Source organism: Oncorhynchus kisutch, linkage group LG5, assembly GCF_002021735.2.
Source record: "Oncorhynchus kisutch isolate 150728-3 linkage group LG5, Okis_V2, whole genome shotgun sequence".
NCBI lineage: Eukaryota > Metazoa > Chordata > Actinopteri > Salmoniformes > Salmonidae > Oncorhynchus > Oncorhynchus kisutch.
This window is the reverse complement of record NC_034178.2, coordinates 59092592-59104228: the sequence shown is the minus strand read 5'-3', so window position 1 is coordinate 59104228 and position 11637 is coordinate 59092592. Positions and strand designations below refer to the sequence as shown.

General features: G+C 50.4%; 1 protein-coding gene across 1 annotated transcript; it reads left to right on the top strand.

The window, feature by feature from the left end:
- The first annotated feature begins 2588 nt into the window (after positions 1-2588).
- LOC116374117 (extensin-like) lies at positions 2589-4698 on the top strand. Its single transcript, XM_031823908.1, has 2 exons — positions 2589-3861; positions 3983-4698. Exons 1-2 carry the CDS (start codon positions 2589-2591, stop codon positions 4696-4698), a joined length of 1989 nt encoding a protein of 662 aa, XP_031679768.1.
- The last annotated feature ends 6939 nt before the right edge of the window (positions 4699-11637 follow it).

Below are 11637 nucleotides of genomic sequence, written 5' to 3'. Positions count from 1 at the left end.
AGTTTTGGGGCAGACATGCCTTCTGGATTATGTGAAATTTCATGTGCCTCAATAACAAATGTGTTTGCCATCTGTACATATGAATAGAATTGTTAAATTATGAGCCTAGTTGGTTTAGCCACTGAAAAAGTCAGCAACCTTTCTGCTAGCCATGATTCGCTGAGATAATGAGTGGGCTGGACATGATGAGATGAGATCCAGATTGGTCTGCCATGCAGCCCTCTTCTGTCTATAACATAGGACAGTGTATTATTTTCCCCAACACATCCATGCAGCATAACCTCAATGAACTGATTACTAAATATTTTGCGCAGTGCTACCCCAACCACTAACCCTCTCCATCAGACTATCCTGTGTGTTTGTAGTCAGAGCAAAAGTCATGGAGTAGTAACAGGGTCCCGCTGTTAGACAATCTTTGCCTCATTATTTTCTATTGATCTAATTAGGACATGTGATTAGGAAACATATTCTCTTCCATACAGTCAAATCGATAGCTTTTCAAACTTGTTAAAAACAAGTAAATGCAATAGGTGTGCAATGTATTTGCTCAACTGTAAATGGAAGAAAGGATCATTTCTTATACAAAGTTATTAGAACTATTGCTTTTCTCAGAGTGTAACATTGATCATTTCTGATCTCCTATTGCATATGAACTAATATTAATTACAATTACATTGAGCTATTGGTTGATTTATTATATATTTTGAAAGGCTACTATAAGTTTTGATTCCCTAATTTTCTATATATGCGGTAATATTGCAGTTCCATTGCTGGTAAGGTCGGGATTGCGAGGCTGTGTACGATCCCCAGCTGTTGACAGGTGATGTACGTGGTGGGTTATACCTCCACCTGGTGGACAGGCAGTACAAGTACACCTGACCTGTTTCTGACGGGCAACGTCCACTCTGCAGCTGTGTGCTTCTTTCTCTAAATCAGTCAGGGTTTCCAAAACTCGATCCCCTGGATGCACGTTTTGTTTTACACAGATGATTCAAATAACCAACTCATCATCCAGCTTTGATTATTTGATGTAATGCTAGGGCCAAAACCAACACACTGCTCTATATGACAACACGTGAGGTGCAATGACTTCAATGAACCATAAAAAATGTATGTGCAAAATATAGTGTGCTTGTGTGTCAAAGTAAGTGTATGTGTGCAGATTTTGTCGGTGTATGTGTGTGTGTGCATATCTCTGTGTACGTCTTCACATAATTATCTTTGGATTACCCCTCATCCCTGTTGCTCAGTGGTCTGTTCTGGACTATACCATGAAGCAGACTCCAGATGGAGTCAACTCTAATCTTTGTGTGCAGTTGCTTCAGTCTGCCATTAGCTCTGATGCATTTGACACACACACGTTGTTACACACGGCACGTGTGTAACAACGTGTGTGTGTCAAATGCATCAGAGCTAATGGCAGACTGAAGCAACTGCACACAAAGATTAGAGTTGACTCCATCTGGAGTCTGCTTCATGGTATAGTCCAGAACAGACCACTGAGCAACAGGGATGAGGGGTAATCCAAACATAGATGTGTAGAAGATCATTTAAAAAATGTTGGTGAATAATTACAAACCTATTCTATCAATCCAGAGATAATGTAAAAGCATCAGTTTACAAACAAACATAATAGTATAAATGCATGTGTATAAACATTATGTTTACACAAACAAACTCTCTCTCTCACACACACACACACACACACACACACACACACACACACACACACACACACACACACACACACACACACACACACACACACACACACACACACACACACACACAGTGCGTAATGTTAACCACCAGAGGCCACTGTCTCCCCATAAGAGTGCTGTGTGCTACAGAGACTCCTAGAGCCGGTTTCCTCAGACCCAGATTAAACCTAGTTCTGGACTAAAAAGTATTTTCAATGGAGATTCTCCATTGTGTCTAGGAAACCAGTCCCTAGAGTATGAACCTACCACATGAAAGTAGGTGTATGGCTGCGCATAGATAGTAATGGATTGATATACAGTACTCTAAGTGTCTATGTGAGGTTTACGTTTCATCAGGAAGAACAGAAATGGATCGATGATTAGGTAGACATGGTTGTCTGTGTTTTAAACTGTGGCTTGAATCACAAGGGTGTGACAGTGCAATGGCACAAGTCAGTTTGCAATTTGAGCACCACATACAATTGTGCTGAGTAAGCATAAGACTTGATCCTAATTTTCTATTGGGAAAGAAAAGGGCCTGCGGTTGATCAACGAGCAGGTTGTTATGGCTGTGCTCCTGTTATATACTATATGTACCTGTGTTTCTTCTTCTGTCACTAGGATCACTGGAGCCTGGCTCTCTCTGTCCCTGCAGTGTCCAGATCCCGGCTCAGCACTGCTCCAGGTCCCAGCTGTCATCACCCTGCGTGCCTGCCCTCTGCAGCCAGCAGTGATGTCATCACCCTGCATCCCCTGCCCTCTGCAGCCAGCTGTGATGTCATCACCCTATATCCCCAGCCCTCTGCCACCTCAGAGCCACAGGGATATCTCCCTACACACACACACACACACACACACACACACAGACAAAAATTGATTAACGAATGAATGCAGGCACACACACACATAAACACACACACCACCACCACCCTGCACCATCACTGCTGCAGCCCTCACCACTCACCACCCTCACTGCAGCAGTCACCACCACACAACACCCTCACTGCTGCAGTCCCCACCACTCACCACCCTCACTGCTGCAGTCCCACCACTCACCACACTCACTGCTGTAGTCCCCACCAATCTCCCCCCTCACTGCTTCAGCCCCCACCACTCACCACCCTCACTGCTGCAGTCCACACCACACACCACCCTCACTGCTTCAGCCCCCACCACTCACCACCCTCACTGCTGCAGTCCACACCACTCACCACCCTCACTGCTTCAGCCCCCACCACTCACCACCATCACTGCTTCAGCCCCCACCACTCTCCCCCCTCACTGCTTCAGCCCCCACCACTCACCCCCTTCAATTCTTCAGTCCTCACCACACTCACTGCTGCAGCCCCCACCACTCACCCCCTTCAATGCTTCAGCCCTCACCACCCTCACTGCTTCAGCCCCCACCACTACCCCCTTCAATGCTTCAGCCCTCACCACCCTCACTGCTGCAGCCTCCACCACTCACCCCCTTCAATGCTTCAGCCCTCACCACACTCACTGCTGCAGCCCCCACCACTCACCCCCTTCAATTCTTCAGCCCTCACCACCCTCACTGCTTCAGCCCCCACCACTCACCCCCTTCAATGCTTCAGCCCTCACCACACTCACTGCTGCAGCCCCCACCACTCACCCCCTTCAATGCTTCAGCCCTCACCACCCTCACTGCTGCAGCCTCCACCACTCACCACCCTCACTGCTTCAGCCCTCACCACCCTCACTGCTGTAGCCCCCACCACTCACCACCCTCAATGCTTCAGCCTTCAGTACCCTCACTGCTTCAGCCCCCACCACTCTCCCCCTCACTGCTTCAGCCCCCACCACTCACCACCCTCACTGCTTCAGCCTACACCACTCTCCACCCTCACTGCTTCAGCCCCCACCACTCTCCCCCCTCACTGCTTCAGCCCTCACCACTCACCACCCTCACTGCTTCAGCCCCCACCACTCACCACCATCACTGCTTCAGCCCCCACCACTCTCCCCCCTCACTGCTTCAGCCCCCACCACTCACCCCCTTCAATGCTTCAGCCCTCACCACACTCACTGCTGCAGCCCCCACCACTCACCCCCTTCAATTCTTCAGCCCTCACCACCCTCACTGCTTCAGCCCTCACCACCCTCACTGCTGCAGCCTCCACCACTCACCACCCTCACTCCTGTAGCCCCCACCACTCACCACCCTCACTGCTTCAGCCCTCACCACCCTCACTGCTGTAGCCCCCACCACTCACCACCCTCACTGCTTCAGCCCCGACCACTCACCACCTTCACTGCTTCAGCCCTCACCACCCTCACTGCTTCAGCCTCCACCACTCTCCACCCTCACTGCTTCAGCCCCCACCACTCTCCCCCCTCACTGCTTCAGCCCTCACCACCCTCACTGCTGCAGCCTCCACCACTCACCACCCTCACTCCTGTAGCCCCCACCACTCACCACCCTCACTGCTTCAGCCCTCACCACCCTCACTGCTGTAGCCCCCACCACTCACCACCCTCAATGCTTCAGCCCTCACCACCCTCACTGCTTCAGCCCCCACCACTCACCACTCTCACTGCTTCAGCCCTCACCACCCTCACTGCTTCAGCCTCCACCACCCTCCACCCTCACTGCTTCAGCCCCCACCACTCTCCCCCTTCAATGCTTCAGCCCTCCCCACCCTCACTGCTTCAGCCCCCACCACTCTCCCCCTCACTGCTTCAGCCCTCACCACTCTCCCCCTCACTGCTTCAGCCCTCACCACTCTCCCCCTCACTGCTTCAGCCCCCACCCCTCACTACCCTCACTGCTTCAGCCCTCACCACTCACCACCCTCACTGCTTCAGCCCCCACCACTCTCCCCCCTCAATGCTTCAGCCCCCACCACCCTCCACCCTCACTGCTGCAGCCCCCACCACCCTCACTGCTTTAGCCCCCACCACCCTCACTGCTTCAGCCCTCACCACCCTCACTGCTTCAGCCCCCACCACCCTCCACCCTCCACCCTCACTGCTTTAGCCCCCACCACCATCATTGCTTTAGCCCCCACCACTCTCCACCCTCACAGCTTCAGCCCGCCAATCTCCAACTCCCTACCAACACCACCCCCACCGTGCTCCAGCCTCCTACCCACCAACACTGTCCTTCTTTCCCACTTCCACAACAACTCCTCTGGGCTCCTGAGTCCCGTCAGAAAGGCTTTCCTTCAAAGAGACCCACAGGTGCCAACCAATGGGAGCCTGAGAACGGGGGCGCCACATGACAAAAGGGCAGCCAATCCAATAACCCCACAGATGTGCACTTCCTGGAGGGAAAGTACATTGAGAGAGCATGAAAGTTTCTATTTTTACTCACTCTGGCAGAAAAAGAGAAGCTGGAGAACCACTTTTAAAACAATGCCTTAATATAACACAGAGGAGAAAAACAACTAGGCCCTGGAATAGCACCTAACAAGTGTCCTGCTGGGCTCTTCTGATTAATGGGTTCTGGATCAGAACAAAAGAAGTAAGAATACACACACACATACATTAATGAACCTATGAATATTATTTTATTCATGCAGTGTCTTCAGAAAGTATTCATACTCCTTGACTTATTCCACATTTTGTTGTGTTACAGTCTGAATTCAAAATGGATTTAAAAAAATTATAATAATCTCACCTATCTACACACAATACCTCATAATGACAAAGTGAAAACAGCAATTTACAGCAAGTACCAGTCAAAAGTTTGGGCACACCTACTTATTCAAGAGTTTTTCTTTATTTGTACTATTTTCTACATTGTAGAATAATAATGAAGACATCAAAACTATGAAATAACGCATATGGAATCATGGAGCAACCAAACAAGATTCCTCAAAGTAGCCACCCTTTGCCTTGATGACAGCTTTGCACACTCTTGGCATTCTCTCAACCAGCTTCACCTGGAATGCTTTTCCAGCAGTCTTGAAAGAGTTCCCACATATGCTGAGCACTTGTTGACTGCTTTTCCTTCACTCTGCGGTCCAACTCATCCCAAATCATCTCAATTGGGTTGAGGTTGAGTGATTGTGGAGGCCAGGTCATCTAATGCAGAACTCCTTCACTCTCCTTCTTGGTCAAATAGCCCTTACACAGCCTGGAGGTGTGCTGGGTCATTGTCCTGTTGAAAAATAAATGATAGTCCCACAGAGCCCAAACCAGATGGGATGGAATATCACTGCAGAATGCTGTGGTAGCAATTACTCGTTGGTTATTACTGCATTGTCGGAACTAGAAGCACAAGCATTTCGCTACACTCGCATTAACATCTGCTAACTATGTGTATGTGACAAATAAAATTGGATTTGATTTGATTTGGTAGCAATGCTGGTTAAGTCTGCCTTGAATTCTAAATGAATCACAGACAGTGTCACCAGCAAAGCACCCCCACACCATCACACCTCTTTCTCCATGCTTCACAGTGGGAACCACACATGCAGAGACAGTGGCGTGCCGTGGGCCAGGGGCCTGGGCCTTCAGTGAGGTCCTACACAGTCCCACCCGAATTAATCCACCTCTTATTACCATCATTATGATGCCATGGCTCTAGAAACGATACATTTAGACAGAAACGCAGTATAACCAGGCGTTGCGTCACCTTGAAATTGACATTTTTATTCAGAGAATTGCAGGGGAAGAGTACAATACCTTTTCATTGTGCAGCTCCGTTGCCCTGCGCGCTTGTTCGTTGAGCTGTAGATCCACTCGGGTGTCCCCAAAAGTTTTCAAAAGCACCATTGCTTGTAAGTGCCCACCCATACTTTGGTGTCTCGTTGCTGCCTTGGTTAGACAACTCAAGTTTGCAATGCCAGTGTGGCTCCAAACACCAAATCGATCACTTGCAAATAATAGGCATTCCCAGCAGTACAGTTTGCAGTGCTTCTCGGAGCCTTGTGAGCCATTGATAGCGCTCGTAGTTGGAACTTTGAAAGTGGCGAACGAACCCCTTTCCCGCCTGTGACAGGCTTTGTAGCGTCGGCGTCGACCTCTCCTGACAATGTCTAACTTTTCTTGAAAAGTTTGTCTTGAGAATGGCGTTATAATTATATCCTCGACCAAATCGATATCTTCTCCTCCTTCCGCCATTGTGGGTTGAAAAAACAGCTTAGTAGTACGCAAATTAATTTGTTTATCAAATTCAGTTTCCTAGTTCTGAGGTGCTGCATAGACCTGCCCATATAGGACCTGCCTCTCAATATTGGTAATCCAATCAAAGGACGTGCACGCACTACGCCTGCTAGCTGGCTCCTGTGTAACACTGGAGCCAGCCAGCAGGCGTACAATAGCCAACTCTAAAGCTGATTGGTTGACACAAAATTTTAATTTCCATTCACTTTAAGCTACAAGCGCCCGCACTGTTGATTCTGAAGGCCTGAGGGCAGATTTTAGACCCCTGGCAACACATGATGGCTGAATATGATTGGATAAAAGATCTAACATAAAGACCAGCCCTCCAAATCTCAACCTGGGGCTGGAAGCAGTGCAACCAAGAGGAAAGCTATGAAATGAAGAGTATAACTCTTACTCTGGGGAATAATTTAATACATATTTGTGGGAAAATATATTTGTAAAAAAAGTATATTCTGATGATGTTTAGGCCAGCAGAGAAGGCCTTGCTGGCCCTGACGGCCCACCACTGTGCAGAGATCATCCAAGATCACTGATTCTGCGTCTCACAAAGACACAGCGGTTGGAACCAAAAATCTCATCAGACCAAAGAACAAATTCTCACTGGTCTAATATCCATTGCTCGTGGTTCTTGGCCCAAGCAAGTCTCTTCTTATTATTGGTGTCCTTTGCAGCAATTCGACCATGATTCCTGATTCACCCAGTCTCCTCTGAAAAGTTGATGTTGAGATGTGTCTGTTACTTAAACTCTGTGAAGCATTTATTTGGGCTGCAATTTCTGAGGCTGGTAACTCTAATGAATTATCCTCTGCAGCAGAGGTAACTCCAGGTCTTCCTTTCCTGTGGCGGTCCTCATGAGAGCCAGTTTCATCATAGAGCCTGATGGTTTTTGTGACTGCACTTGAAGAAACTATCAAAGTTCTTGACATTTTTCTGTTCTTGCCATAATATGGACTTGGTATTTTACCAAATAGGGCTATCTTATGTATACCACTCCTACCTTGTCACAACACAACTGATTGGCTCAAATGCATTAAGAAGTAAAGAAATTCCACAAATGAACTTTTAACAAGGCACATGTGTTAATTGAAATGCATTCCATGTGACTACCTCATGAAGCTGGTTGAGAGAATGCCAAGAGTGGGCAAAGGCAAAGGGTGGCTACTTTGAAGAATCTCAAATATAAAATATATATAACACTTTTTAGGTTACTATATGATCCTATATGTGTTATTTCATAGTTTTTACATCTTCACTATTATTCTACAATGTAGAAAACAGTAAAAATAAAGAAAAAACCCTGGAATGAGTAGGTGTGTCCAAAGGTTTGTACTGTAAGTTTTCACGGCCCTTTGCTATGGCACTTTATATTGAGCTCAGATGCATCCAACATCCTTTTGTCATCCTTGAGATGTTACTACAGTGGTCTCCATCATTGGGAAATGGAAGAAATATACAACTGTAACGGCGTTCTTCGTTTGTTGAAAGAGAGGACCGAAATGCAGCATGGTGGTTACTCATGATCTTTAATGAAAATAAAGTGACGATACATGAAATAACTAATAAATACAAAACAACAAACGGAACGTGAAACCTAATTACAGCATATCTGGTGAAACTACACAGAGACAGGAACAATCACCCACGAAAGACAAAGCGAAACTCAGGCTACCTAAATACGGTTCCCAATCAGAGGCAACGAGAATCACCTGACTGCTGATTGAGAACCGCCTCAGGCAGCCAAGCCTATACAACACCCCTAATCAGCCGCGATCCCAAATACTACAAACCCCAATACGAAATACAACACGTAAACCCATGTCACACCCTGGCCTGACCAAAATATATAACGAAAACACAAAAACCTAAGACCAAGGCGTGACAGAACCCCCCCCCCCCCAAGGTGCGGACTCCCGGACGCACCTCAAAACCATAGGGAGGGTCCGGGTGGTCGTCTGTCATTGGTGGCGGCTCCGGCTCGGGACGTGGACCCCACTTCATTAATGTCCTCGTTCCTCCCCTTCGCGTCCTGGGATAATCCACCTTCGCTGCCGACCATGGCCTAATAGTCCTCACCCAGAACCCCACAGAACTGAGGAGCAGCTCGTGACTGAGGGGCATCTCGGGACTGAGGGGCAGCTCGGGACTGAGGGGCAGCTCGGGACTGAGGGGCAGCTCGGGACTGAGGGGCAGCTCGGGACTGAGGGACAGCCCGGGACTGAGGGGCAGCCCGGGACTGAGGGGCAGCCCAGTACTGAGAGGAAGCCCAGTACTGAGAGGAAGCTCAGGTAGGTAGTAGGCTCCGGTAGATCATGGCTGGCTGGCGGATCTGGAAGATTCAAGTTGACTAGCAGATCTGGAAGATTCTGGTTGACTAGCAGATCTGGAAGATTCTGGTTGACAGGCTGATCTGGAAGAATCTGGTTGACTGGCAGATCTAGAAGATCATGGCTGACTGGCGGATCTAGCTGCTCTATGCAAACTGACAGCTGTGACTGCTCCATGCAGGCTGACAGCTCCTTGCAGACTGGCAGCTCTGGCTGCTTCATGCAGACTGACAGCTCTGACTGCTCCATGCAGGCTGACAGCACCCTGCAGACTGGCAGCTCCTTGCAGACTGACAGCTCCTTGCAGACTGACAGCTCCCTGCAGACTGGCAGCTCCTTGCAGACTGACAGCTCTGACTGCTCCATGCAGGCTGACAGCTCCTTGCAGACTGACAGCTCCTTGCAGACTGACAGCTCCCTGCAGACTGGCAGCTCCTTGCAGACTGACAGCTCTGACTGCTCCATGCAGGCTGACAGCTCCTTGCAGACTGGCAGCTCCTTGCAGACTGGCAGCTCCTTGCAGACTGACAGCTCCTTGCAGACTGACAGCTCCTTGCAGACTGACAGCTCCTTGCAGACTGACAGCGTCGTGCAGACTGGCAGCTCCTTGCAGACTGGCAGCTCATTGCAGACTGGCAGCTCATTGCAGACTGTCAGCTCGGGCTGCTTCATGTAGACTGACAGCTCTGGCTGCTCCATGCAGACTGACAGCTCTGGCTGCTCCATGTAGACTGACAGCTCTGGCTGCTCCATGCAGACTGACATCTCTGGCTGCTCCATGCAGACTGACATCTCAGGCTGCTCCATGCAGACTGACAGCTCCTTGCAGACTGGCAGCTCCTTGCAGACTGACAGCTCAGGCTGCTCCATGCAGGCTGGCAGCTCTGGCTTCTCCATGCAGGCTGGCAGCTCCAGCTGCTCCATGTAGACTGGCTGCTTCATGCAGACTGGCAGCTCGGGCTGCTTCATGTAGACTGACAGCTCTGGCTGCTCCATGTAGGCTGGCAGCTCCAGCTGCGCTAAACAGGCGGGAGACTCCGGCAGCGCTGTAGAGGAGAAAGGCTCTGGCTGCGCTAAACAGGCGGGAGACTCCAGCAGCGCAGGAGAGGAGAAAAGCGCTGGCTGCGCTGAACAGGCGGGAGACTCCGGCAGCGCAGGAGAGGAGAAAGGCTCTAGCTGCGCTAAACAGGCGGGAGACTCTGGCAGCTCCAGCTGCTCCATGTAGACTGGCTGCTTCATGCAGACTGGCAGCTCGGGCTGCTTCATGTAGACTGACAGCTCTGGCTACTCCATGTAGGCTGGCAGCTCCAGCTGCGCTAAACAGGCGGGAGACTCCGGCAGCGCTGTAGAGGAGAAAGGCTCTGGCTGCGCTAAACAGGCGGGAGACTCCAGCAGCGCAGGAGAGGAGAAAAGCGCTGGCTGCGCTGAACAGGCGGGAGACTCCGGCAGCGCAGGAGAGGAGAAAGGCTCTAGCTGCGCTAAACAGGCGGGAGACTCCGGCAGCGCTGTAGAGGAGAAAGCCTCTGGCTGCGCTAAACAGGCGGGAGACTCCAGCAGCGCTGTAGAGGAGAAAGGCTCTGGCTGCGCTAAACAGGCGGGAGACTCCAGCAGCGCAGGAGAGGAGAAAGGCTCTAGCTGCGCTAAACAGGCGGGAGACTCCAGCAGCGCAGGAGAGGAGAAAAGCGCTGGCTGCGCTGAAGAGAGACTCCGGCAGCGCAGGAGAGGCGAGGCGCACTGTAGGCCTGATGCGTGGTGCTGGAACTGGTGGTACTGGATCGAGGACACGCACAGGAAGCTTGGTGCGGGGAGCTGCTACCGGAGGACTGGAGTGTGGAGGTGGCACAGGATGGGCTAGACCGTGAAGGCGTACTGGAGATCTTGAGAGTAGTGTTGGCACAGGACGTGCAAGGCTAGGGATGTGTACAGGAGGCCTGGTGCGTGAGGCTGGCACCAACTTCACCAGCCGACTAACACGCACCTCAGGACGAGTATGGAGCGCTAACTCAGGTGCCATCAAATCCCCAACACGTTCCGTCGGGCGAATTCTATGCAAAAAGCACCAACACAGCAACTCCCTCATTTCTCTCTCCTCCAATTTCCCCATTAACTCCTTCACAGTCTCTGTTTCGCTCACCTCCAACACCGGCTCTGGTTCTGGTCTCCTCCTTGGCTCTTCACGATAAACAGGGAGAGTTGGCTCAGGTCTATCTCCTGACTCAGCCACTCTCCCTCTGAGCCCCCCCCCAATACATTTTTGGGGCTGCTTTTCGGGCTTCGCTCTGCGCCGCCGTGTCTTTCTTTTCTCCAACTCCATTCGCCTATAGCCTTCTTCGCACTGCTCTAGCGAATCCCATGCGGGCTCAGGCATTCTCTCTGGGTCTGCCGCCCACCTGTCGATTTCTTCCCACGTCGTATACTCCATGCCATTGCTGTCCATAACGTCCTCCTTTCGATGCTGCCTGTTAACACGCTGCTCGGTC